The sequence below is a fragment of the Aquila chrysaetos genome, chromosome 6 (genome assembly GCF_900496995.4).
Source record: "Aquila chrysaetos chrysaetos chromosome 6, bAquChr1.4, whole genome shotgun sequence".
NCBI lineage: Eukaryota > Metazoa > Chordata > Aves > Accipitriformes > Accipitridae > Aquila > Aquila chrysaetos.
This window is the reverse complement of record NC_044009.1, coordinates 13,794,832-13,822,822: the sequence shown is the minus strand read 5'-3', so window position 1 is coordinate 13,822,822 and position 27,991 is coordinate 13,794,832. Positions and strand designations below refer to the sequence as shown.

Below are 27,991 nucleotides of genomic sequence, written 5' to 3'. Positions count from 1 at the left end.
TCTGCTTGGTGTGACGGTAATGAAGAATTTTATCTACAGCCACTGCAGTCATAGTTTGCAGCATCTATAAGCATTTTATTTACTCTTATTTAGGCAAGCACACTAACATACGCGTGAAGAGTCTTTGTAGTCTTTGACAACCTTTCCAATTGCCGTTCTACCCCCTTCAGAAAGGTTCCTCAAAATTAAAAGTTTTGTCTAACTTGATACCAAGTAAAAACTGTGAGCCGGATCATGAGCTGGTGTAAAGCAACTCAGTGCTCTCCTCCCATTTCCCAGGTAAGGATCCGAGCCCACCCAGTTCACATTTCTCTGCAGCACGGGTGATGCCAACTCAGAAGCTGGAGGTCACACAGCCGCTGTCATGCCATAGTGCGTCCAGGCTGAGAAGCAAGTCGTACTGGCATGGGGGGTGCGCCAAAATACCTATACTGCTCTAGATGTGCTCTATATACCTGAACTAGCTTTGTATAGGGTGCGGTACCTGGTACCTCTACGTGGTGCAGTGCATAGACAAGACTTCAGACCCAAGTCCCCTCCTGTTGCCAGGACGCCCATAAAACATTTAACTATGGGAAGGTAGCGTGATCGTGGCTAACTAAGTTTATACTTATCTGTGGCCTTGTCCTTCCTGATCTATTTGCTGTATTCCTTGCTGTGGTTGGTTGTTTTTTAATTACACTTCGACTGCAGATTATTCAAGGCAGGGACTGGCTACTTTTGCCTTTTACACCTAACCTGAGAGGTGCCGGGTTCCTAGGAGACTCTCTAGGCTGAGTGATCATCATGACGATGCAAATGGGTGCAGCTCCAACAGTGACAAAAGATCTTAATTCAAAGGGAGTGTAATCCACTAGGGCTGTGTGATTTATAATATTATCATGAAGAGAGATTCCTTTTAAAAAGGGAACAGGAAAGAAAATACGTTTGGTACAATGTGTTATGTAAGGAATTAGTAGCCTCTGGTAAGTAAGATTTCAAAAAAACCCTTCATTTAAAATACATTCTATTGACTAACAATCATGTGCCAAAATTAAGCTAAATTACATTTTGCCTATTCTTGAATAGAGTTTTAAAGTTCTGAGTAATACATTGGTTGAACCATTAACGTAAGTCCTTAAAATATAAGTAGTTTCTTGATACTTTCCACTTTGGGGCATCTTTCTTTAAAAAAAACACAACAAAACCAGATGCTGCTCTATGTGCATAGGAGAAATCAATGGGTGGGATCAATATTCCCTCCACAGGTAATAAATGCTGAGAAGCATTTCTGTCTGTCTAAATTGATCCTAGAGAATTCTTTAAATTGGTTCTGATGTGTATAAAAATCATTTCCCTATTGATCAAAGCTTTTCTTTCTTTCTTTCTTTGATATGTTATTTCATCTCTGCCATTGGTAATGGTCTCAGGCTTCTCTATTTAGTTATGATAAACAGAATTTCTTAAATCCATGCAAGATTATAATTTTAATGAAACAAGAAATAACTGGGTTTGTGTCTTTGAAGATGAATGCTTTGCTTACAGTTAGGCAGTGCAAGTATTTTCATATTGGGAAAGTTACTACATCTGAATTATTTACAAGAAAGTCTAAAGTAACTGCTGTACTTTTACTATGAGCGGTTGTCCACATCCAGCATGTCAACTAGTCCGTTCGCTCTGGGAGTAAGAGCTGCTGGAACAGAGAGGAGAGTTTTCGATCTTTCACTGTCCTTGTTCTGCTCTGTATCTGAGCAAAAGAGTTAATGTTAGCTGCTGAGTCTATGGAAGAAAATTGTTCTGAGACAGCAAACAGTGCTAGTTATCAGTATGAGTGTCTCAGCCTAACATAGTGCTAGTTATCGGTATGAATGTCGCAGCCTAACATGCTACAGTAAGTTGTGGAGTTTGTGACTTTTGCTGCAATACTATTTTATTAACATTTAAGCTGCTGGACTACTCTAGAAACATTAAGTACCTGTCTGCTAAAGCAGGAATTTTCAGAGTATTCGATAATCGAATGTTGCATAATTTGTAAATTAATTTGCCTGAAGAAAAGTTTAGTGCTTCAACTTGTCTATACAGGGCTCGCCGATGAGGAGCGGTGGTGGTGGTTTGTTCCGACACAGCAGTGTGTGTATGTAGCAGTGTGCAACGTGAGCGGGATGCGCTGGGACGAAGCGGGCAGGTTAGGTCTGTTGGAGCCTTTGCTCTGAAGAGGGCTCTGTTTCCAACGGTTTGAGAAATCAGCTGCTTGAGAGCCTTTACAGTTGTGAATAGTTTTAAAGATGAAATCTTAAGGCTTCGGCCAACATAATTCATTGACTGTCAGAGCCTAATACCAGTGAACTGGTCTGCTTTTTAGGCTTTCCCAGTCCAAAGATGTCACTGTTTTCAGCTGTTTGAACGCATAAACCAGTAAAGCAGTACTTAATGTGGTCTTGGCAAGTGTTCACTCAAAATTCATTTTACAAAGAAGACGGTAATCATGGCTGTGATTTCTGTTAGGCTCTTACAGAATATAAATTGTCAAACTGTGTTTTGACAAGTACAGGTTTTGTTCCCTCTACCCCAAGTAATTTGGTTCCATCAACCCAGCAAATTAATCTTGTCTAGTTTTGTCTTCTGAAGAAATGCAGTAATAAATTAGATTGCTTCAACATACCAGCACTATTTTAAATTTATCCACCAATTCAAATTAGGAGATGGATTTCATATTGTATTCACATGAGTGGCTTTGGTTTTGTTAGTATTTACATAGCAGCATAGGTATGCAAAGTTCCTTGCAGATGAGAAAAAAGCGTGTTGCTTACTTATATGTAACATAACTGAGCTTCACTGAATGGAATAACTTTGATTTTAATTAGCTCACATGTTTGGGTCAGTGTGCAGACTCCAGTAAAATTACTTCTTTTTTTTTTTGCCAGATTCTTGCTTTTGACACTATGGCTATGGCCTTTCTTAGGCCCGTAACTTTATGTACATTTGGAAAATTTACAGGGCCAGATTTCCGTACAAGATAATTCATTTTAATTACCCCATTCTTCAAAGTGGGTGTCCTAGTTTCAGCTGGGATAGAGTTAACTGTCTTCCTAGTAGCTGGTACAGTGCTATGTTTTGAGTTCAGTAGGAGAAGAATGTTGATAACACTGATGTTTTCAGTTGTTGCTCAGTAGTGTTTAGACTAAAGTCAAGGATTTTTCAGCTTCTCATGCCCAGCCAGCGAGAAAGCTGGAGGGGCACAAGAAGTTGGCACAGGACACAGCCAGGGCACCTGACCCAAACTGGCCAACAGGGTATTCCATACCATGGGACGTCCCATCTAGTATAGGAACTGGGAAGAGTGGGCGGGGAATCGCCACTCGGGGACTAGCTGGGTGCCGGTCGGTGGGTGGTGAGCAATTGCACTGTGCATCATTTGTACATTCCAATCCTTTCATTAGTGCTGTTGTCATTTTATTAGTGTTATCATTATCATTATTCGTTTCTTCTTTTCTGTTCTATTAAACTGTTCTTATCTCAACCCGTGGGTTTTGCTTCTTTTCCCGATTTTCTCCCCCATCCCACTGGGTGGGGGGGAGTGAGTGAGCGGCTGCGTGGTGCTTAGTTGCTGGCTGGGGTTAAACCACGACAGTGGGGTACATGTCTTAAGAGTAATCGCATCTTTTGAGGTACTAATTGATTTTAGGGTTCAGTTCTGGTCTCAAAACAATATAGAGAGATGGTTTTAGTATCAGGAGTAGTTTTTCTAGAAGGCCACGAGTAATTTTTATTGTTTTATTAAGTAGAAATGTATTTCCAGCCCAAACAACAGCACTGCATTTGTAATTAGTCAATGCCTAAAAACAAGAGCATTGTCAGTCTGGAAACGGCAGCCTGGCGAGGTAGCACACATGAGATCAGGAACAGAGTTTTTCTCTGTAGGACACCAGGACTGGAAACCTACAGCCGTAGCTTACTCAAATGCTGGGGAAAAAAGGGAGCTGAAGTGCACCGATCGCTCAGAGGAAGTTCAGTTTCATCCAAGACGAAAATAGAAATACCGTGTCCCATGCTGCACTGCTTCCCACAGCTTCTCCGTCTGCCTCGCGGCTCCCACGTTAGCTGGGATTCAGACTAGCATTTTGGTGGAAACTCCACGTTTCACCCACACCACCTGGGTGGTAGTCTGGGGTCTGGCTCAGCTCTGGATTTTTCTGTGGGTCTCCAGGCGGGGAAGCAGCGGCGATACAATGGGCTGACTGAAGCTTGAGGTTTGCATATGGAGAAAGCATGATCGGCCAAGTACATTTTAGAGGGCAAATAGTTTTTTCTGGGGTAAGTTGTCATCCCTCTTAACAATTCCTTGCACAGAAGCTGTTTATACCTTTCATTGCCTTTGCTGCTTTTCTCTCTCTACCTTTTCTAACTCGCTGCATTCTTTTCGAAGCAAGTGACCAGATGGTCAGAGCTTATGTTATTCTAAGGACATAATAGGGGTACATCAGAAAAATTAGTACCTATGTTCTAGCAATGGGCAACAGCAAATCAGCTGTAATTAGTACAAAGGCTGCTACTGTAGGGTCTCTTTGTCGTGGCAATGTGCTTTGTCGTCAGTCCCGTCTGCCAGTTTGAGGAAGAAGGATGGGCTCAGGACTGGCGTGGGGCCAGCCAGAGCAAAGCTTCATTTTAGCCCCCCGTGTTGCCTGTCCGGGAGGTGCACCAGCAGATCCAGAGCAGGTCCTTTGGAAGCCTCGTGAGCAGGAGATCTAGAGGCTGTGAGATCTAGAGGTCAGAGTCTTCGAGGCTTTGCATCTTCTAAGGAGAAACTGTTCATTTCAATGCAAATCAGCGTAACTGCTGAGTTCAGTGCGTTTGCATAGACCAGCCCCACCTGACAGTTTGGTCAAAGGTATAAAGAAAAATTTATCTCCAGGCTTTTATCTTCCTCTGAGTGTTGTATCAAAGTGCCTTTGTTAGTGCACAAGTAAGTATCCTTCATAAAAACAGAGCTTTGCATGACAATTATGTAATAGTTTTTGTTTGCTTTCCTAATTGGAGAACATTTTGAAAGAGCAATAAAACACAATTTGTTCCCTCTTTCCAAAACGAAACATCTCCTTTTGGAAGGAAGGAGGGAGTAAATTTACATTATAATGAGCAAATTGTTATAGGCGCGTAGATCAGTGTTGACATAAAGGGTGACGGAAATGAGATGTTCTCATTTTGTGCGTTCCCCTCCCCTTTCGTTCCTTCTCGCATGCATTTGCCTGTGCATCCTGCTGCTACTGAGCAAGGAAGTGGCTGTATTCATAGTCAATGATAGTAACACATCATAACTCAGCTAACAAAAATTCATATGAAATGAATCATTCTTCACTAGGGCTGCCTCATACACCTAAACCCTTTCCCCAGCGAGTACGAGCGATGAAGGCACGTGCAGTTTACTACTGTACCTCCTAGCTAGTCGTTTTTTATTGTCCCTCTGTTTTCCTATTGGTTTTGTCATTTCCTGATACTGTCGGAATATTGGCATGGACTGACCGGATGAGAGTGCTATTGTTTTGCTTTGGGCGTATGATTTATCTAGCAAAGAGCTTAGAAAAACGCAGCATTGGGGTCTGCTCCTGCTCTGCTGCCAAACCGGGGGGGTGAATTCGACACTGGAGCGCTGTTCTCTCAGTTATCAGTCTGTCCTGCCCTTACTTTCGGGAAGTGAACTGCAGTTGTCCAAATCTTTTCTCCTTCCCATTCCTCTCTCATTGTAACGAGTGGGTTCGTTACTGGTTTTGAGAAGCTGAAAGTGACACTAACCCCCTGCCCAGCTGTTGTGGTGTCAGGGCTCCAGGCGAAATGGCATTTGTTTGGCTCCTCGAGAAGTCATCCCAGCGATTGCCTGGAGAGTCTGGCTACAAGAGAAATCTCTATGCAATGCTTCTGTCAGCAAAGACTTGCTGGAAGAGAGTTTATAATAAATATTCACATCTGCTGCTTTGGACACTCTAATCCATCCTACAGATCTTTGCTGTGTCAGGCTTTGTTCTAGATGAAGAAGCCGGGTAGTTATAAAGGTTTGCAAATAGGGCATATTTATCATGGTTAGCTCTACTTTCTAGTTCCCTTTCTTGCACAAATATCCATGACCACACTAAGCAGAACTTGTGATTAAATATTCTCAATGCATTTGTAAGATGTTTTGCACTATGTCTTTCCTTTGATAAATGGAGAAAATGGCAGTTGTTTACTTCCCGGGCTGTCAAATGAAGCCATCGGATTTCGAGGAGCAGAGCAGAGAACATCATTGTTACGAATTAGTTTGAATGGAGGGACAATATATTCCCCGGATAAACTATACATCACGTAGGCACACCCAAGGCCCTGTGGCTTGCCCATTATTAAAATTTGGACAGATTCCTCCATACTAACTTCTGTTGGGCAATATGTTCCCATTGGCTACTTGGTGAATTATCTGAATGACTAAAAATAGCAAAATATCTCCCGTTTTTCATAATAATCTGCCCAAAAAATTATGACCTCTGTGCCAGACTGACTTTGTCAGTGTCAATATTAATTATTCCTCTGCTGGCGATGTCTTTGCTTTCAGAGAGAAAATCCTGATACATAAAAAGAGCTGTAATCATTTGGAGGGTATGTTGAACTTGCTCCTAATAGAAAAAGGTGTTTGACCAAGATCATGACTGGCAGTACAATGATCCTGCTGCTGGGAGGACCACATCGGCTTTGAAATGAATGTATTGATCCTCTTTTTTTTTTTTTTGTATGTGAAACTCATTATTATCATAGTTAATTTCTAAAAGGGGAGAGTCTTTATGTGGTGGCTGGATAAATAAAAAGTGCTTCAAACATATCACTTACCAGCTGTTACCTCTGCTTTTATTTAAGCAGGAAGATAATAAACTTATGAACACATTCTGCCTCCTTGAGAGTGATGAAAACTGAGTCCATTTGGTTCATAAATAAACACATAGAAACTGGGAACTCCTGAGAACCTTTTTTAGGTTTTCTTTTATTTTTTCTACTGTTAGACCCAATTCTATACTAACAATTTCATGATCGTCATTTTTTCCAGAAGGACAGAAGGGAGCAAGGCCCTCAGTTCAGTCAGATGCCTGACCTCCTTGAAATTCAGTTGAGAACCCACATCTTAATTTCTTACAGAGCGGTACAAGAAAAGCAGCATTAAGAGCATGGTCTGATGCTGATACCTCCAGGTATCAGAAGAGCATCTACTTCTCCGGTGCACGGTCTGTGTGTCAGAATCTGCCCCTGAATAATTGTATCCCAATATAAGTAAAATAGCAGTGCTCCTACAGAGTCGCATGCCAGGGTCTCCAGATTCGCTTAATCACTCCAAAATCCAATCTCATTGATCTGTCCAACTTTCTGAGAATTTATCTCAGAAAACAGGAGTATGCATGGGTGTCTTTAAAGCAACGCTCTCAAAACTTCCAGCGCGGCTCTGTCACTTTGCCTTCGCAAACCTCGATAACTTTCCTCTGAATTTCAGGTCGTATCGTGGCTCTGGCGAGCAGCGATGGATCCCTTAAGGTTCTGCAACTTGAGTCGGGGCAGCTCTCCAGCCTGCGGGGCCACGGCGGCGAAGTGCACGGCGTTATCTTCGATCCCAGGGCCGAGCAGTTAATTTCTGGGGGTGCCGATGGTACGGTTTGTCTCTGGACCCGAGGAGCAGCAGCACCCTGCCTAACGTAACCTTAATCTCAGGAAGAACATGGTTTGACAACATAGTGGCGAGGGCTTAGTGACGTGTTTCCATAGGTAATGTTTGCAGCGGGAATAATCGCCCGAAAGGAGTATTATTCTGCATTTTATCCAAATAAAATTTCTCCCTCTCTCTGTCGACACTGTGTTTTTCCCAACATCAAGCCTCTCTCTTTCGGTGGTTTCTGAAGAAATAGCTTTACAATGACGCCTAATGACAGAGCAGCCGAATTGCAAGGAGATTGATTTTAATGGCACACAACACGAGACCCAAGAGCTGGGCGCCCCTTCCCCAGTGCCAGCCTGGGGGAAGATGTGAAGTTTTAATAATGCAGCAAGGGAGGGGGGGAGGATTTTTTTTTTTTTTCCTTTTTTTTTTTTTTTTTTCTTCTTCCTTGCAGCAAACGCTCCGGACGCCGCCAGGCCGGTAGGGCTGAGCGGGAGTTGGAGAGAGCGGCGGCGAGCGCAGCCGGCGGCCGCGGGGAGCTGCGGGCGGGGAAGCGCCCGGCGCCGGCCTGAGCGGGGCGGCGGCGGCGGCGGCGGCAGCGCGGAGCCCCGCGGAAACACCGCCGCCCGCGGGGGAAGCGCGCCGCTCCGCGCCACGGCGCGCCCGCGCTGAGGCCCGCGGGGCCCCAGCGCTCCGCCGCTGGATTTTCTTTTCTTTTTTTTCCTCCCCCCATCCCTCTTCTTTTTTTTTTTTTTTTTTTTTTTTGCCCCTCAAAAAATTAATTATAATACTAATAGGCAGAGAGCGGGGAGCTGCGCGGCCCAGCGCGGGCATGCCCGGCCCCCGGCCCGAGGAGTCCCCGCAGGGGAGCGGGGCCCGCCGCGGGGGCTGCCCGCCCGCCCGCCGGCCGCGGGGCTCCTCCGCCCTCCCCTTCCCGCCTGCCTACAGCCTAACCAGCCCCCTCTCCCCCCCCTTCCCCCGCCGTGGCAAATCCTGAATCGCAAGAGATCCGCTGGGCATAGGGAGGGGATATAGATGGGGTTTTTTCCTCCCCCCCCCGCCCAAGACCTGAGGAAATCCAGCCCAAGTTCGCCGCGATGACTGTGCTGCTGGCATCGGGGTTTCTCCGCGGCATCCCTGCCTCTGGACCGCTTCGCCGCTGCTCGCTTTGAATCCTGAACGCTGGGTTAAAGCGTAATTCTTATGTTGTGGTTGCCGGGCTGCCGCCTTCCCGTGTTTTGCCATGGGAGGTGGAGGAAAAAGGCTTGTCCGTGAGTCAACACTGAAAATGTGATTAGGAGGAACTGCTTTCACTAATCTGTTTCTAACCTTTTAGTCCATGTTGGCCTGTGACCCCTTTCAGCTTTCAGATCGAGTCTGATTAGGTAAGTGTAAATTATTCACTTGGGGTGAGGGAAGGCGGATGGAAGCGTTTTACTCGGAGACTTACCTACGATCCTGGCCTCTCTCATGATGAGAAATGATGAGAAAGTTCAGCTGTAAACTAATTCTGAGCTGAGCAGCATTTGTTTACTTGTTGAAATCTGTCCGTGCAAGCCGTCTGCAGTCTGTCTGATTTCCAGGATTGCTGCTGAGCCGAGTGCTTGTGAGTTGCTGTGGGACTTTTCAGATGCTGTAGCAAAATATAGTGGTCTTATTTATGATCTTTGGAGAACTTTTTTTTTTTATAATTTGGAGAGCTTCCGCATCAAACTTCAACAAATTCTCTCCATTGTTTCACATTTCCTCAGACATTAACCTCTTCATTTGCTTCTGCCTTTTTTTTTTCCCCCTTAAATGCCCACCGATCTGCAATGTTGCAACCTACCTGTAGCATTTAGGTGGGCAAGAGTCTTTGCTCTGTAGATACCTAAAGCAGCCGTATCTGCATGAATCACTTGATTTCCAAACAACATGTTACAATAGCTATCGCTGATAGTAGTAACAGGGTGCATAGTCCTTATGATGGAAACGTAGCTAGTACTTCAATTAAGAAGATAGCTTTTGAATTTGATAAAGCTTGTGTAATATCCGGTGTCTCCCTCTGTTGTGGCTTTGGAAAAACTGCTTTGTCAACAAGATCCCTTAGCTGCTTCTCTAGGATTAAAGCTTTCTCCTCCTGCTGCTGCATTTTTGCTTCGATTAAGGGAGAATTAATTGCCGAACATCTGCAGTCCACCAAAAATCCCGACACACAAAAAATAGCTCCCAGAGGGGCGGAGGGGGAGTACGTGTTTGCCTCTGTGTGTAGGTTAATGCATGTTTGTATATACTGCGTGTGTACCTGTGTGTGCACACTATGGGAACGGAGGAAGAGAAGGAATGACGCCCACATCCAAACAGTCCATTTTTGGTTTGTGCCAGCAACTGCCTCCGTCGTTCCTCAAGCCATATAATGCTAATACTTCATCTCATTTAAAAGTTTCCTGTAATACTTTGCCCAGTTTTCTTAGGAGAGGTCAGAAACCATTTTGCTGCTGGGGTTGCGCTGGCTGTTGGCTGGTGTGCAGGCAGGACGGTGCGTTGGTGGCAGTGATGTGGCACCGCGGGCAGCCAATAGTGCACCCAAAACACACGGACTGAGCCTTCGCCCGGAGCTGACTCTCCCCCGGGGCAGCGCGAAGCTCCTCTCCCTCTCTGGGTCAGTCCTCGCCTCGACCGCTTCAGCAGAGCTCTCCAAAGGTCGGGCCATGCTGCGTCGCTCCCAAAGTTTTAGAAAGGCTCCAGCTTAATCAGGCAAACACATTTCAGCGGCTCCATGCGTTACGCAGGCATTTAACATCCTGCTCTCTGCGTTCCTCTCTGGGAATTACTGAAATGCTGAATAATGGAGAAGGTGAATTACATCTTTGCTTCTGTCGGGATTATATGTACCTGCCGCAGGCTGGGCTGTGTTGGTAGCCCAGGCAGTCCCTCTTCCTCTTCAGAAATGCTGTATATAAAATTCTGTACTATTCCACCTCTCGCAGACCAAATATAACCCTGCACTATCTTTCATATTGGACACAGATCTACCTACAGATTATGCTTATCTCATTTTCCAACTCGGGTTTCCCACCTCAGTTTAATGAAGTGGGCTGTGCACCACACATAGCACGGAGGGACAGTGGCCACAGCGGGAGGTTAAGACCATGCTTAAACTTGGGTTCAAATCCCTCTGAGCTGCCCATCACCATGCAATTTCAGGCAGCTAATTTAATTTCTGGTGCATCAGAAAACTCAGCTGCACGAATGAGGAAAGTAAAAATTAGATCGATTCTGTGAGCCACCATTTCTATAGAGATATTTTGTGGGTATATGCTTACAGCCATGTGTTTCTGATTTCTGTATTTCATATGCTTTATTCTCTTCAACAGTAATTGAGAAGAGGCTTGATTCAAATGAAATGGTGATAGTTATCTGTGCAGTTTGAAAGCACTGATTTGTTCTTGGGTGCTGGTTGAAACTATGGCCTTTATAAGTCAGTATTAGTTAGAATTCTGAGTTTGTTCTCACTTTAAAATATTTGTTTTCAGACCACAACACTGGTCTCCCTATGGAAGCAGCTGTTTCTATCTGGCACTGAGATCCCATGGAGACGCTGAGGAGGGGGATGGCTCTTCATATCCATGAAGCCTGGATACTTCTGTTTGTAATCCCTGCTTTGGTCACTCCAGCTGCCATCAATCATGAAGACTACCCCGCCGATGAAGGGGACCAGACCTCCAGTAATGACAATCTGATCTTTGATGACTACCGAGGGAAGGGCTGTGTGGATGACAGTGGCTTTGTGTACAAACTGGGAGAACGTTTTTTCCCGGGACATTCCAACTGTCCCTGTGTCTGTACTGAGGATGGACCTGTTTGCGATCAACCGGAATGCCCTAAAATCCACCCAAAGTGTACAAAAGTGGAACACAATGGATGCTGTCCAGAATGCAAGGAAGTGAAAAACTTTTGTGAATATCATGGGAAAAATTACAAAATCCTGGAGGAATTTAAGGTATGAAGCCCTTTCTTCAGTATTTAATATTAGTATGCTGTAGGAATTGTATTTCTGTCGGGGACTCACAAAGGCACTCAGTAGTTGCTTACGGCTATTAATTGATGCTAAAGCTGAAGTCCTTTTTAGTTGTGATGCAGGTCTGGCTAAGGTAAAAGCTGCCACCTCCCCTCTTATGTACATTCACTGAGCGCCAATGGTCAGTCAAAAGCCCCCGTGTGAAATGCCAGCCCTCTGAATCTGCTACTCCAGACAACCTCCTTCTTTGCTCATAGCATGAATCAGGTTGGACTACCAATGGTGGCTGCAAAAATGGTGGTAAACCACTACTGAGTGCTTTTTAAGAACTCCTTTTCCAATTTGGATAGCAAGAATTGATGGCATGTTACTGAGAGTTGTTACTCCTAACTGTATGAGAATGCAAGCAAGTAGACTGCAAGCTATATTTAATATTGTCATTTCAACTGTGATAAGGCTGTCTAGAATGGCAGAAGGTGAATTCCTAGGCAGGTGACCATCTCAAGTAATGAGAAGTACGGGGTTTAATTGTAGTGGTTGAGTTCCTATTAGGAATGTTGTAAAGAAATCCTTCTGGAATATATCTTAAAAATAAGACCAGATTTTCAGAAACCATTACCCTTTACACAACCTGCATCTCTCATTCTAATGAGTTTGACTGCATGTTTTCAATTCTGCTAAGGAAAATAACATTTTGCAACGAAGAACCAGGTCTGTAAAGGCACTAGGTACATACACGAGTTTGTTCTCCCAGGTCGCATGGCTTTAAGATTCGTACCTCCATAATTAATGACAGCCTATAACTCTTCATGGCTGTATGCCCAATCTCATTATACACTTGCCAATTTATTTTCTTTTCTGACAATGAAAATGCTTCCATATAGGTCTGTGTACTTCACGAGTTCTCAGTAACAAAGATCACAATTCCCTTTTTCCCAGATATTTTCATTTTCAGTGAAGGTAGTGTTTAGTTCCTTTCTTCTATCATGTATGGTTTATGTTCATCTTTTTCTGTCCATCTGTAACTGCAATCACTCGGTATGGGCAAGACAGTTTAATGGCATAGACACAAGGCAAAACAAATACATGAGGAACGTCTTCTTGAGGGCCATCCTCATCCACTGTTTGCTGCTTTGGTGAGGAATGGGAAGATGCTGATCTTGTGAACTGCTAAAATAACAGTTTCTTCTCGCCCTAGGAAGGCCCAGCCCAACTTCATCCCACAGTCATGCTTCAGTGGTCCCATTTTGACTGCTGTGTTGTCAGGTGGTGAAGTGTCCCACCTAGCTCTAAATCTCACACACGGTCAGGTTCTTGTGTGAGAGTTATAAGGACTCTTTTTGGAGAGATTTTAGGAAGGAGAAAGTTAGAAGGACTCTTTTTGGAGAGATTTCAGGGGGAGAATGATGAGATGGATCTTCTCATTAAAGTGTCTTTTGCATGTGAATGAAGTACAAAAGTACTAATCACTTTTCCTGAAAGAAATAATTGCACCCTGATAACGGATTAAAGGATAGAGAAAGAGAATTTAGGGGAGAAAAGCCATTAGAGAGAGTTAGAGCAATCTGGCTCATTGTTTGCTGTGTCCAAAAGCTGTTGGGTGTTGCGTGGAAAGCGAAGTTACAGTACCCTCTGAGAAATGCAAAGTAGATGGTGGCACGCCACGCTTGCACATGGTAACCTTCAGTCCAGGACTCATTTGAGATCCTTCAGACTTAATTTAGTTGACAGCTGAGCTTTTGACCTGGGCCTGTGTTTTGCTGAGAGCTCGATACCCTGTGGAGTAGGGCGGAAACTGATTTTTTTGAAACCTATGTGTTTACCTAGAATAAATAGTGAAATTCTTTTTTTCCTCTAAGTAGTGGAAGAGATTCAGGCGATGGAAGATTACTGTGCACTTCCAGGGGTGTTTGGGGGCGGGGGGGGGAAGGAGCACCTGTTAACTGTGACCTTATAAATGCTATAGGAAACACAGAACTTCAAGATTCAGGACAGAACTTCAAGATTCAGGAAACTGCTGCTATGAAGTGAAATCTTGACTTCATTGAAGCATCCAAGCATTTTGCTGTTTACTTCAACGGAACAAAGATTTTACCTGCTATCTCCACAGATGAAATTCTGAGCAGTTCGTAGGTTTTACAGGCTCTGAACTCTGCTCTTCCCTTGTCCTGTTGAATTTATAAGGTCTGCAGGCTTTCTGAAGTCTATTCCACACACGCTCAAGTCAAAGAGGAGAGGCTTTCTCCAGTCATTCTGACTCAATAACAGACTGCTTTCAGTGGAAATAGAGGCACTGTTTTAGGTGGGCTCGTAACCCTTTCACCCACTTGATTTACTTTCGCTAATATGTAGGTTCCAAATCATCATCCACAGAAGTGCTTGTCACTGCTTAGTTATGGCTGAAACTAGCCTCCATTTAAAAATCTTTTGTAAGTGTGTGTCTGTGTGTGTGCACCAGGACTGACTCATCTTGTAGAAATTTCAACTGCATGATCTTTCACAAATTGGGATTTTTTTTTTTTTCTCTAGGAAATTTTTTTCTCTAGGATATCAAAGTCTGTGAGAGGTTTCCATTTGGGAGAATCTTCCTGCCTTGTTTCTAGATTTCTGTTTAGGTTTGGGGTGAGAAATCCAAATGCGATTTAACCTTTTTTTTTTCTTACCACTGACAGTAACTGTGACTATCTCAGGGTAAAGGAGTAGTTATAAAGGCCCATCTCTTGAATATTTAGCTTTCTTCTAGTGAACTGATCTTCTTCCTCTGATTTTTTTGACTTACAACAGTCATAAGAGCAAAATATAAACATGACAACAAGCCATCTAGTTTGCCTAGGACTTATCCCCAACTTCAGCTGAGGCTGCGGTTCCACCTGGAAACCCTCGCAGAAAAGGTCCGCACGGTCTCCCTAATGTGAATCAAGATCTGACTCAAACATGTTTAATATGTAGATTGCTGCCTGGGGTTCAGGATTTTGACTCCTGTGGAGCAGTGCGCAGGACAAAGGGGAGGTCTGGTGGCTCTTACTGGGATCCCTCTATATCTTGCCCAACCTCATTGTGCGGTTCTGTCCTTGTCAGCCTCGAATCTGGTCTCTCGGGGCTCCTCCGGTCCCTCTCAGAGGCAAACACAGAGTGGCAGGCAGCTGCGGTGGCTGCAGGGAAGGTGTGAAGGATGCTGCAAGTCTCAGGCAGTTTCTCCGTTTTCTCCAGAGAGATCTGGCAGGGACTCTCGGGGTCACTTAGCAGCTTGCTTTTTCTCCCACACATCAGCCGCGTTTTGATTTCAGTCCTGGAGGTTAAGGTCCAAGTCCCAAGTGCTCTGAGCTTGCCTGTACTAGCAGAGATCTTTCAGGGAGGTTGTTAGCCCTCCCCTTTCTTCCCAGAGAGAGAAAACAAGCAAGTAACAACTCAGCGGTCTCGGTTATTGTAAGTACACATCGTTGTCTTTTAAATTAATGTTCCCAGATAGCAGCTTATATAAACTTAAGGAGACAGTGTACCGCCAGCGTGATGGATGTTCATTGGCAGCTTATGGAGGAATCGTGCAAATGTCAGTGAGACAACAGTTTTCCTAAGTGCTGATTAGTTTTTACTCTCCTGCATAACTTACTGACAGGAAACCACATGCCTACCCAGTTTTGAGAAATGCTATTTATGGCGTGGTTTAAGGTACATTTGTAGCCACAGTTAGGAGCCATTTGAAAAGGATTAGGTTGTCAGATTGACCATAATCACTTCTGAACTTCCTAGATCTCTCATCACCTGATACAGGCATATCCATAAACTTCTTTCTATGGACCTATATGAATTTGTAGCAAAATACCGTCGCTGGAAAATGAATGATCGGATCACAAGAGACTGTCAAGCTGACATCTTGAAACATTCTCTTCATTTTAGACCCTACAGGCCGGAACTGCTCCCTGTCCCTACAGGAGAGTGAGTCCCGGTGACATGGGTTTTGGTAGCACGGTGCCATCCTTCTCAAAGTCAATGGCAGAAATTTTCTAGCCACGGACATTAAAATATCTCCATTTGCCTGGCAGGACATTGGGTGAGTTATTCTTTGGGTGGGAACATGAGAGGTTTTGGCATCACAAGTTGGCCTTCCTGGTAATATTCAGGTCAGAAGAGCAGCTTCAACCTGCAGTTGTGAACTTGAACATGTAGGATATTTTTTGGGTGCTCTTCAGTGGCTGCCCTGCTTTCTGCCAAGCACAGAGCTGCAATTTTTTCTAGCCATTGGCTCTGCCAATGCTTAACCGCTGCCTTCATCTGCCTGCCCTTCCCAGTGACTCCTCCACCTTCTTGTCCTCTCCCCTTCCACCTTCACTGCTCCCAAACCCACCCTCGCTCAGAAAGCCCCTAGATGATGCCCAAAGGTTTGTCCCTTGCATCAAGCACAAGTGTGGAGGGATGGCAGGAAAACCCTTGCCCCTTCGCAGGCCTCTGCACTGTGAAACAAAAAATCCAGGAACGGGGAAATTGTAGCTTCATTCTAGGGCAAAATCTCTACTGACTTGAAAAGAGCCAGGATTTCACTGCTGGAGTTCTTCTTTATTTTTCTTTCCCATGTTTCCTGCCACTATATCTTAAGTTCATTGCTTTGTTTTGTCCACAAATCATCTGTAATCCTTCAGCTAGGGCTTCTGTATCTCACTGACTTTATGTCTTCTTGAGCAGCACTTTGCACAGTAGGGATCACAGTTCTAACAGGGATCTTCGGGGTATAATCAGAATCCAAAATAAATGAGGGACTATATAAGCATAGCATTATCATATACTAATTCTCAGCTCATTATGGAAACCTTTACTTCAGAATAGTGACGCCTCCTTCTCCTTTGTTAATGCTCTTTAAAAATGTTTTATTAATGCAATTATCTCAATATAACTTAACAAAATAAGACTTCTCATCAAAAGGCGTTAGCACATGTAAGAGTGTATTCAGCTGCTATTCCAGCATCTCTCAGTCCCTGAAATGCAGTGTGTCCATTCTGCCACTGGAGAAAAGGCGGCAATGAAACCAAGAAGTGATTCTCCACCCCCAGAACCATGCCAGAAATAGAAATTAAGTGGTGCAAACTACAGCCTTGCCCTGACCACTAGTTACCCAGCCTGGGAGTGCAACCTTATCAAATATGAATGAAACCCTTGGGACGTTCCCGGAGCAGTACTGACGGGATGATGCTGTTAGGTGAAAACCAAGAGTTTGTTGCAGCCCTGGGTTGAAAGGGGAAGGTGACGGGGAGAAGCGTACAACCACCCGGTGCCTGGGGTGGTGCAGGGGACTGCTCTGAGAGTCCCTCAGCCCTGCCCAGGGGTATTGAACCGTCCAGCTGCAGGTTTGGACTGTGGATGCTGTGGTTTATATCAGCGTGAGAGAATAGAGGTACGACACCTGAAATCTGAGGAGCTTCATTAGGCCACTAGAAAAACAAAGCAGGGAGAAAAGGAAGGTTCTTTACTGAGTTTTCTCCGCTATTACATGAGTGTTCAGTTTCCTGGTGAATCTTGGAAAGTGCTCAAATCATGGCAGGCTAATCATTGCAAGAACTAGCGTTATTAAAACCTTTTGGTAGTATACTAAACCAGTCATCCAAATCACTAGTAGTTTTTAGATCTTCACTCGTGAATTCCACGAAACTGATTACTAATCCAAGCCAGCATGGGCCCCCGATTTTAATATTGGCATTTTTCTCTCCAAGATGCGTGCAGCAGGGTTTTTTTCTGCTATGACTCAAACAAATGGGGCTTTTTTTTTCTTCTTGTGTGTTCTGCAATTTCATGTACGGCTAGAAAATCATAATACAAAAGAAATTTCAATAACGTGCCTGTGCTTTAATAAAAGGAGCCATGAACAATGCCAGTTCTGAAGATAGCATACAGCCATTGAAATCAGACAGGGGAAACAGAACATCAGTCAGATGGAAAAGTACGATTTATTATCTCCCTCCTGGCAAAATTACAGTGACAATGTCTATGCAAAGGAATCTGAAATTACTGACTTACTGTATTTCTGTCATAATTTGTACCAAGAAAACATACTAAAATAGATAGGCATGTCACATTGATCTATAGTGATACCTATTTTTTAAATTATGTTATGTACTTAGCTACTGATTCTATAACATATGTATTACATTATGCACAAGTATATTATTACAATAGGTGAAAGAAGAGGGGCCTGTATTCAGAATTTGGCTACAAAAAAATCCATGCTGTTGTTTTACCCAGATCACAGTAATACATGGAGGCCCCAAAAGCTCGGAGCTCAGTGGTGCCAGCTGCGCTACACACATACTCTCTCAAAGCTCCTCATTGAAATAGATGAGACCCAAAACTCGAGCATCAGCACAATTCAAAATCAGCAGGAATTAAGCACAAGCCCCTGTGTTTTAGTCACAGTGCACCGGTGCAGGAGCGCAGTGCAGAGTTTGGCCTCTACATGCAAGCCCAAGGGATTGGTATTTTTCCAGTAAATATGACACAGGAATTAACATGTGCCCAACAGTTGTACCGCCAAAGCTGTGACTGGGCTTTCAGATGTTCGCTCCAGGAAATAGCCCATCGGCTCTACTTGCTTCCAGAATTGGGGGCTGTCCAGAGACCTACTGAAAGAGAGGAGATATCTCTGCACAGCTGGAGAAGAAGCTCTGGCACTTCCTCTCCCCTCCATCGCTGCCGGAGCCATGCTGTTAAGAAAATGGGATGTGTAGTACATGCAACTGTTACCAGCTCCTTCCAAGACCGGTAGAATCAAGTCTGAGGCTTTATTATCGTGCCAGGCAATGCTCAGTGGGGTCAAGGAGAGAAGCGCTCATCCCTTGGCTCTCCCAAGCTGTGTCCATCTCTGTCACCCAAGACGTTTCTGTAGGGCTGGTGAGCGTGAGGTCCTCAGGTCGTCAACTTGTGAAGAAGCATGTCATCTATAGAAATGTTAACAGATCGTTGACAAGAAGTCTTTTAGACAGCCGTTTCCTACCAGAGCGAGGGGAAGTGCAGGTGTGTGTTTGTTGCTGCTGGAATGTGCTTTATGCAGAATTGCGTTCATTAAAAATAATGCTCAATTAGCTACTTATCCTAGTTATTGTTTTTAAGACTATAATTAGATAAGTCATGTAGTGACAATGCTCGGTGTAGTTGCAAAATAAAAATACTTGTAGCGTTACTCTTTGTTCTGTGGTACAGTTCAGAGGTAATTCTTTGGGAATTATAATAAAATCAGTATGCTTGGAGGAGCATTAGGGTTTGAAGCAGCTCCTCAAAGCGGTAATCTCTCAGTTTGTTAACTGTGGTCATCCCAGGCAGGAAAACCTTTCTGACTAAGGGTTAACCGAGTATGCTCCCTGTGTTAGCAGACCCCAGCATATTCTCTCATCGCAGATAACCTATTCAAACCCATTTTCATTTCACATCCTTCCCAGCTTGTGCTCATAACCAAATGTCATAATGTCCCCTGAGGGACAGAAACCTCCTGGACCCTGCTGGCTTCTCTCCTGAGGGTTTAAGCAATGGCAACTGGATACAAAGGGCAGATGGGAGAATTTGGAAAATGCCTTCTCCATAGTGCCAGCTAGTAAAAGGCTGCTTTGTTCTTTGGGGCAGGTGGGGCAGGTTCTACGCTGCTGTCAACTGCTGCAGCTCCATGGATCACAAGTGGGCCTTTGGGATGTTACACTGGTGTAAAGTTGGGTACCAGTTAGATACTCCTCTGTGGAGTATGCGTGATGCTGACCCAAGATAAGGATTTGCCCGAGGGAGCTCCCATGAAGCCTAATCCTCCTTGCCAGCTGCCAGAAAGTAAAAAGTTAGGCTAGGCTATCAAAAAAGTACAGATAATGGAGAACAAGAGAGAAAAGCAACCAGGAACAAGTCAGTATTTGATATGATGTGTTTGCCCCTCTCCCACCTCTCAACATGCAAAGAAGATAGGACTGGTGTCAAAGCCCAGGAGCAAAGGAAACCAAAACCACAGCAAACCCAGACAGACTCGTGATGTTAACCCACTGGTGCAACCACAGCTCACTTCTTGGCAGGACACAGCTGGAGACAGCGAACGAGAAGGGGAAGTGTGTGTAGATGTAATCGTGGGTGCTCGGCACCCTTGAACTCCTGTACCCTCAGCACTGTTAAGGAGAAAGGCAAGTCAGCTCCTAACCGCTCCTCGGCCATACACTTGGGTTCAGCCAGCACGTCTCTCCTTGGGAGGAGAAAAGGGCAGTACAGCAACGGAGCGTGTTAATGGAGATCAGTAATGAGGTCTTATCTCCAGCTCTGATGCTGGAGGGGATCCTGAGCTCGGCAGAGGTGAGCAAGAGCAAAGCACTCAGGAAGGAGCTGCTCCTTCGGGGGAAGGAGGGAGGATAGTTGTGTGCTGGTGGGATGCAGGAGCTCCCGCTGCAGTACCGAGGGGGTGGGACCGTCTTCCCTTAGGGCACAAGAGGTGCAAAACTGTGCGAAATGCTGAGGCTGAGGGTGATACAGCACTGAAATCTGCAGCGTGGAGCCTACAGCAAGAGGAGCTCACACTTTCCCTTGACTGCCACGACCCAGCCAGGAGTCACCCGCCAGGGTGATTATTTCCAGCTGCCTGAGCTGCACGGAGACACGGAGCTTGTCTTCAGACAAAGCAGACCGACTCCAAAGATTGCATTCAGTTCAGCCAAACAGCCATCATATGGGTATCTTGTGAGTAAAAGAGTCACGGGGCCAAATCCGTCACTGGTGTAAATCTGCCTGGCCTGTACTGTGGCTGTGGAAAGCGCATCTGATGATCCAGACAGAAAACTGCAGGAGAAGGGATGGGACCGACATCCAAATCTCTTCCTCAGTGATGGCTGGTTATGTTATGCCTACCTCCTTAATACAAATTCAGTATTTTATCAGTATGTAGAGCTGATCTCGCCACCTCCTCCCATCTTTCGGATGAAGAGGGAAACAGCAGATTCAGGTATAGGGAAAACACACGTGAAAGGGATCACCTTTCTGAGCAGGTCCTCGGTTCCTTTCTCTCTGCCCCAGGAGGCTTTCTCCTAGACAAGGCTCCTTCATTGCAAGGGCTGACAGGGAGGGAATGGAGAGCAGGAAGCTGCCAGCTGGGCTTGCTTTCCCTGTTGGTATTAAAAGGAGCTTAACAAATGTGAAGCGCACACAAACATTTTGTCTGTGTCCAAACAGGGCTGTGCATCACACGTTTGAGTCACAGTCCCACCTGTCGTATCTGTAACCTTTCAAAAGAAGTCCTGTTCCCTGTGCACTGGGCATGTCTGAACTAAAAATGTATTGTAATAGAGTCATAAAAATTATCACCAAAGTAATAGAGAATGCCGGTCCCCTCGGCCCCAGGGTAGGTGAGGTGCAACTATTGTAAGGAATAAAATGAGACATATATCAAAACACAGAGAGCGTTCTTATGAAAGAAGTGCAAAGTCATGTTGTTACGGCAAGCTCCACTGCTGCTCTCGGGAGAGAAAAGCAACCACAAGACTGCAGATACACAGCTCCCGTGGAAAAAGGGCCAGGGCTCAGCTCAAGGTTGTCTCTCTCTCATCAGCTAATGGAGGAGTCACTCTCCAGATCCAGACGTGGTTCCAGGAGCCTTTTAAACCCATCAAATTGTGCGGCACATAGCAAATATATGAGTACAAAGCTCCTGACGCCATCACAATCCTGAATCATCAGATGCAGGCCCAGGATACCCATGGTGAGGCACATCTTCTGTGCTTCTGTCCCTCGTCTGGCTTACTGATCTGTAGTAGATCCCCGGGAATTTTTACAAAAGGATGACAAGAATAATTTTGTTTCCAGGTATGGACAGGCATGGTCTGGGGCTGAGGGGAGGAGAGGTATGCATGACCTGGGGGGATGACAGCATCTTTATGCATTTCCATCTCCAGAATCCAAGCCTGGTCACCAGCCTGCTGGAAAGACTCTTGTAGCTGTGAATAGAATAGACAAGCAGCAGTTACGGGTAACTAAAATCGAGCTTAGGTTGGAGAGCTGCAGCATCTGTAGGCTAAGAAAATAGGCAAGTCATCTTCAACCTCCTTGTGATGGGGTTGCTTTGAGTATAGGATGGAGTGACCATTTATAGAAAATATTTTCAGTAATGTATTTGTGTCTCTCTTGTCCTTTCCATTGAGTGAGACATTTGCCATTTCATTTCAGTCTTACATTAGTAATGTTTGTATGCATGTTGGGGGCTCCCACAGAAATACAGGATCTCAGCATCCACTTCTGCTGCTTCTTGGAAGCCAGCTCCTTGTTTTAGCCGATCTGCAGTATGGTGCAAGCATTTTTCAATTTTTGGATGGCACAGTTCATTTGTATTGCTAGTACTCCATGCAAGTAGGATACAGCTCCAGTTTTTCGCTGCAAATAAATTATCTAATGACTTAGTAGTTTTTTCCTGTTGCAAAATCATTTGCAACCTGATGGTGTTTTCAGTGATTGTACTCGTCTATAATCACTCACCAGATTGTTTATTTGAGCAACTTTCCACCTATGGAAAATCCAAGTCATTACCATTTCTGTAGCATAACTGATACTGTGTCCACTAGCTGGATGGATGATTTTTATTTTTTGGAGTGACAAAAATGAGTGAAATTTTTGCCCAATGCACGTTCTTGTAGTGGTGTGTGCGTGCACATGTACACACACAAACACACACACACACACACACACACAAGAGCCATTTACCAAATCTTTAACACAATTTAGACAGTTATTTATGTGCTGCTGATTAGTAAAGGCAAAGTGAGCATCGCAGAAGAGGAATGGGCTGATTTCAGTCTGGCCTTCAGGGGGGACTCGCTAGCTAGCCCATTCTCTGCAGTTTGGCACCTGCAAAATTTCTCAGTTGAAAGCTTTCTCTGGACTTCCCTGCAATCTCCTGCTAATCTGCCTGAGATCACAGGCAATTTCAATAACAATGAAAATGATTCTAATTTTGACTCCAGGAGTATCTTCAATGAATGCTATCCCGGTTTCTTTTTTATTCATCTCCCCTGGTTTATGACTTCCCACCTCAGCTGTAACGCGGAAACCATTTTTGCCTCCGATTTTATTCATCAGGTCCTTTTTAACTTTCTCCCCTTCCTTGCTTCCTGCCAATAAATTCACCACCTGAAACTGTAGCTACAAAAATCATTTCCATCAGAATTGCCATTGTCCTTAGTGTCATTAAAAGTTATAGCTACTCTTAAGAGGTGAGTGCCCAATTTGACAGACTTCACTTTACATCGCTCTGCTTTTCCTGCTGTTTTATCTGCATAGAGGAGGATGCTATCAGTTGAGCCTGTCTGAGGGGAGAGGCTGAATGTGATTATCCGTATGAGCGCTGGCACACAGTCTCTTGAAAACTAAAAGATGGAGAGATTGCCAGCAGCGATGGTTTTCAGCTTTACTTCTCTTGGAGTCCAGCACTCGCAGGGGATTGGACACATCCAGCCCTTCCCGGGGACACGTAGGCAGGAGGCGCATGTGGATACAGCTAGCAGATCCGAATCTAAGGCAAGGTACTGACAAATGTGTGCGGAAGTACCAGGTTAGATCCATTGCATTCAAAACTGCCTTGACATCAGTAGAAATGGAGATGATGGCATCTTCTTTTTTTTTAAGGGGTTTGCATTTCTTTTTCTAACATGTTCTCAAAGGGGGAGAAATCATTGCAACTCTGTATTCAGTAAAACTACCATGAAAAGCGTTTTTTCACTTTGCAGTATAATCTAGAAAAGGCATATACTTATGCACCATTTCCCTTTTGCTGTTTGAAGGAGGTGGGAGCTAACATGCCTGATTAAGGTTTGCAGGTCTATTCAATTCAGTTGAAATACTTAGATTGTCTTCTACCAACTTGAACAGCCTCTGCATGATGATCAGTATGTGTCTATTGTAACATGATTAGATGGTTGTAAACACTTACATGAAGCTTTTCTATTTCCTTCCTCAAAAGAAATGTCAAGTATTTGTGATATAATAGTTGTAAAGTTTGTATTGCTCTGTAGTTGTTTGCTAGTAGCTGTGTATAATTGATGAAGGGCTGTTGTGCAATAGTCAGACGGCACAAGGACATAGTCCTTACGTGACCACTTCATGATACCTTGTCAATGAGATGAAGTCTTCGAGTATGGGATTATGGGACATTCTTGTACAAATACCCTCTTCAAGCTTAGCTGGAGAGTGTAGGAAGGAGGGGGAAGAGAGCAGCCCAATAAATCCTGGTAACTGGATCTCAGAACAGATGACTAGAGGGCAATGGCAAGAATTTGAAGTAGCTGCGAGCAGCCTGTACGCTAGCCTCAGCAAAGATGTAAACTTTCTTCCATGAGGCTGAAAACTCAGGTACGAAGAAAGTACCATGCAATTCAAAGTCTTTTCTGGAAAAGGTGAGGAGAGGTCCAAAGTGTCTGGAAGTGGCTGTACTAAATATGCCTGGAGGAAATCAGGAGCTGGCATCTAAATTCATAGAGTAGGAAGTCTTAAGGAGTAACAGGTCTGTATATAGTCTGTTTTAATGATGCGAGATCCACTGGCTCTTGAAATACTTAGGTACCAAATAACACTTTGGTCTCAGGCACCGTTTTCCCAGCTGCTGGAGGGGTATGAGCCCCAGACTCCGAGTCTGAGTGAAGCCAACTGGATTAATCACAGCTGATCACAGGAGTCTGCAGCCTTAAAACTCGGTCCGAGATCTCTTCTGAGCTGGGTGACAGCCCACATATAGGACTGAAATGAGTGCACTTGGAAACCACAGTTAGCGTGGTGAATGTGTCAGCAGACCAAAAACCTGAGGAAAATTGCTTCTGATTGACAGAACAAACAGGTAAAGAAAAAGTATCAATCAGATGTCATCTTCAGAGTTTTTTGTTTGTCTTAGGTAAATCACTCCCTTTCCACCTCCCTAGAGATGTTTGTGTAGAAGCAGCTAAGAGTGATTGACAAGCAGATGCGTAAACAGAGGAATCCTTATTGGAGGCAGGGAAGAGGAGGGCTGCAATATAATGTTTCATATATATATATATATGCTTCCTCCGTTCACTCAAGGAGAATACTTACTACTCAGTAATAAGCTTTTGCAGGGCAATCTCCATGTTATAGAAAAGTCTTTCACATGTTTGGCACAGCAGAGAGGTGGCTTAGGATGCTGTAGTTGTGGACAAGGCATGAGCTAAGGGTGAAATACAGGTGAGGTTCACTATTTGAGACAAGAGAATTTCTATGACTAGGTGAGATGGTTCAGGTACAGTAAAGCTTAGGTATTGCAGAAGCTTCTTGTGAGATCATGCCTAAAACTTGAAGTTTTGTGTATCATTTATCTGTGTGATTGTACCAGCCGCCTTGGTCTAAAAAAATGTTTTATTCAGATCTCTTCAGCTGTAGGAAGGCATAAAAGAGTAATTTTAGACATGTGAGTTTTGAATTCAATTTTCCGTTTTCTTTTCTCCACCTCTCCCTTAAGTTTGGGAAGAATTAGTATTTTAAGCTATTTTCCTGAAGAATTGTTTGATCATGCGATCTCTTTGTCTGTCCACCAGTTCTTCTGGATGACTTGAGGGCCTGCTGGAGCCCTCAGTTGTAGACCTGTCAGAGGTATGAAATTTCTGTGATTTTATGAAACCTAGTAGCTGACTAAAGAAGGACTGGCGTGGTGCCCAACCCCGTAAGAGAGGGAGCCCCTTATCACCATAAGGAGTAGCTGGATGATGTTAGCCATCATAATTCCTACATGTGCTGGCATTTGCTTCCAAGAAGAGGGTGAAAATGGTGGGGAGTTGGTGTGTATGGGAACGAGAGTGAAGATCAGGAGATACAGTATCCACATCTTGTTTGACTTCCTCATTTCCCCTGCTCAGGGTGTATCTTGTTTTTCATTCTGTTTCCTTTGCTGCCTTCTTTGTTTGTTTATATCATCTATCAAGTTTATCATTATATGCTCATGCACATAAAATCTTTATTAGCCATGTGTATTCTCTATTCTCTGTTTTAATTCTCCTTCCTTCTTTCTTTGTTAACAAACTCTGCTGATTGCAGATGTTTCCCATTTGACAGCACCTGAGACTAAGATTTTCCAGCCACACAACCAAATGAGTGCTGGCTCCTTCTTCTGTCTGCCCCCCCTGTGTGGGTTGGAGCCATCCCCTGGTAGAAGTATGGGATTAACCTGCTCTCCTAGCCAAACCTGGGGTGACAGTCCTCCTTGAGATTGATAGAAGAGAAGAGAAATAGAAGGTGGGCCGTGATCTTAGATGTGGTTATAAACAGGGGTGTTCTGGGTCCACATCCTTGTGCTTCCTTGGTCTCTTTGAAGTGACTGGCCGAAGGAGAGGTGTATCAGGGTCAGTGCTGAGACTGAGAAAGTCCTTTGTGCTCTGTGTCCCACTTCATCTGCTCTCAAAAGCCCTTGAAGGGTGGTTAGATGTTGGCCACGTCTGCTTCCCACCAGCTTGGCTTGACTCGGCCCCTACACTGACAACAACATCAAAGAATGTATTTCCTCACTAGTTCTGAGTGTTAGTGCTCTCAGCCCCATTGTAAGTGAAAATCAGGTAAAAAGAATTTCAGGTGCTTTGCACCACTTTTCCCAAGTCAAAATGCTGTACTGATACCTTCTACAAAAGGACCCAGTTTGCTCCCCTGGTTTTAATGATAGGTCTGTTTCTTAAAACATACCTTGAACAGTAAGGGACCATGCAATTGTGTGGACATGTATCCGTGTTATGGCTGGGCACCGTGAACATCCTTTCTTTTCGGACAGTGGTGAGAAGAATGTTTCTGCACCAACATCTCTTGAAATCCTTTCTAACAAATCCTTCCCTAGAGAGTCTTCTAAGAGATTATTCTGCCTTGGACAAGTGGAGTGAATAAATCATCTTCTGGCCCAAGCCTTTTATGATCCTTTAGTCTTAACACTTTTTCTAGAATATCAGTTTAAGGGACACCAATAAAGCGTTGGCACTGTCCATGTGGGAATGGCATAGCCTCTGATTTGTGTCCTTGCTCCTTCATACTTCAGAAACCCTCTGTATTTTTTCAACCTTGTTTTTCAGTAGGGATAAGAGTTTCTTTTCAGGCACTGGTGTTTGCTGGTGTTTGAACTTCAGTGACTACAAAAGTGTAAACCACCCCTCTTCCAGGGGGGATAAATCTTTAAATCCAGATTCTGGGACTTGCAAAGATTGACAGAGCTGCCTAGTGGATCCTGTGAAATGCTCTTAATCATGAGCAGTACTTGCACTGGGACAGACAGCAAATGAAGCAGCAGCATGTGGGTGGGAACATCACTGACCACAAAAGAGTAACTACTGTGATCTGGAGAAAAATAAGAGCAGATGAGGTAGATGGAAGAATAAGGGAACAAAACTTCGGGACATCTTTCACTGGTTCCGTGTTCTGCACTGGTTCCCAGTTTGTCATTTTGCTGCCTGGTCTACATAATGCCTATGTAAATAAATAGAGGACTTTTTTTGCCAACGTCCCATAGTTATTTCACAAAAAGGATAGCTCCAGGGAAATTAATAGCAGGGATGCAGAGCATACAGACAACAGTAAAAAGACGCTCAATCAGAGTCCTTGGGCAAAGTCCTTTCTGAAAGGGCAGGGGTTTGCAAATCAGATCCCAAAGCACATCCCATGGGAGAAAGTACCTAAACATTCATAAAATAAGTGGACAGGAATGCGGGAGTCACTGATGGAGGCGAGCATCTGGGTAAGAGCCACAGTAAAGGGCACCGGCAATTGACCAAAATAGTCAGATGGAAGAAGATCCTAGAGGCAAGACCAAGTACCTTGAACTTGATAAGATGGGGAAGAGGAGGTGGCCAAGAAAAGTCTTGTCATTCATGCCAAAGCAGCCTTTTCATTTGCTGGCTGCTCGTTCCTTGTACCACCGAGGTGTGCTTTCCTTCTTTGTGTGCAGTTCTTCCCTCCTGGAAAGCTGCTTTCAGTGTCAAGCAACATCATGGTTTATTACAGTGTCATTTTCAGGCTGCACAAGCAAAAGATGTGTGTGTCGTGTCTCATTTACTCAGTTGCAAAGCTGTTCAGGGGCATCTTCTACTTGTGCTGATCATCTTTAAGCTGTTGATTGGGCTGCAGTCCTGGAAATGCATCACATATTTCTTGGCATTGCGGCCACTGTAGTAGTGAAGATGGGGACAAGTCCTGAAGGATACATCAGTGAAAGCCTCCACAAATCACAAGATCTAGTTCTACTGCTCCATATAATTAGTGATTAAAATGAGTAAAAACAAAGCAGCAATTTTCTTATTGATCCCTGAGCAAATAGGTCTGTCTATTTTCTTCTGTATTGTTTCTTCTTATTAAATAGCCTTGAATACGAAATGTCAGCCAAA

General features: G+C 44.3%; 2 protein-coding genes and 1 long non-coding RNA gene across 7 annotated transcripts in view; 2 read left to right on the top strand and 1 right to left on the bottom strand.

Annotated features, from left to right (window-relative positions):
* Positions 1–7,834, top strand: part of SPAG16 (sperm associated antigen 16) — a 420,853-nt gene extending 413,019 nt beyond the window's left edge. For both annotated transcript variants that reach the window (XM_030018160.1, XM_041124471.1), the window contains exon 16: positions 7,484–7,834. In XM_030018160.1, the coding sequence (XP_029874020.1) occupies positions 7,484–7,686 (203 nt within the window). In that variant the 3' untranslated portion in view covers positions 7,687–7,834. The remainder of the gene's footprint in view (positions 1–7,483) is intronic.
* On the bottom strand, positions 6,956–9,257 carry LOC115342922. Its single transcript, XR_003923952.1, has 2 exons — positions 9,093–9,257; positions 6,956–8,924 (listed from the first exon to the last, which is right to left on the bottom strand). It is a non-coding gene; the product is annotated as an uncharacterized LOC115342922 (long non-coding RNA).
* Positions 8,871–27,991, top strand: part of VWC2L (von Willebrand factor C domain containing 2 like) — a 52,389-nt gene continuing 33,268 nt past the window's right edge. For all 4 annotated transcript variants that reach the window (XR_003923951.1, XM_030018161.1, XM_030018164.1 and 1 more), the window contains exons 1-2: positions 8,871–9,027; positions 11,158–11,624. Coding sequence is in view for 3 of the 4 variants with exons in the window: in XM_030018161.1 (XP_029874021.1) it covers positions 11,214–11,624 (411 nt within the window). In the remaining variant the exon portion in view is untranslated. The remainder of the gene's footprint in view (positions 9,028–11,157; positions 11,625–27,991) is intronic.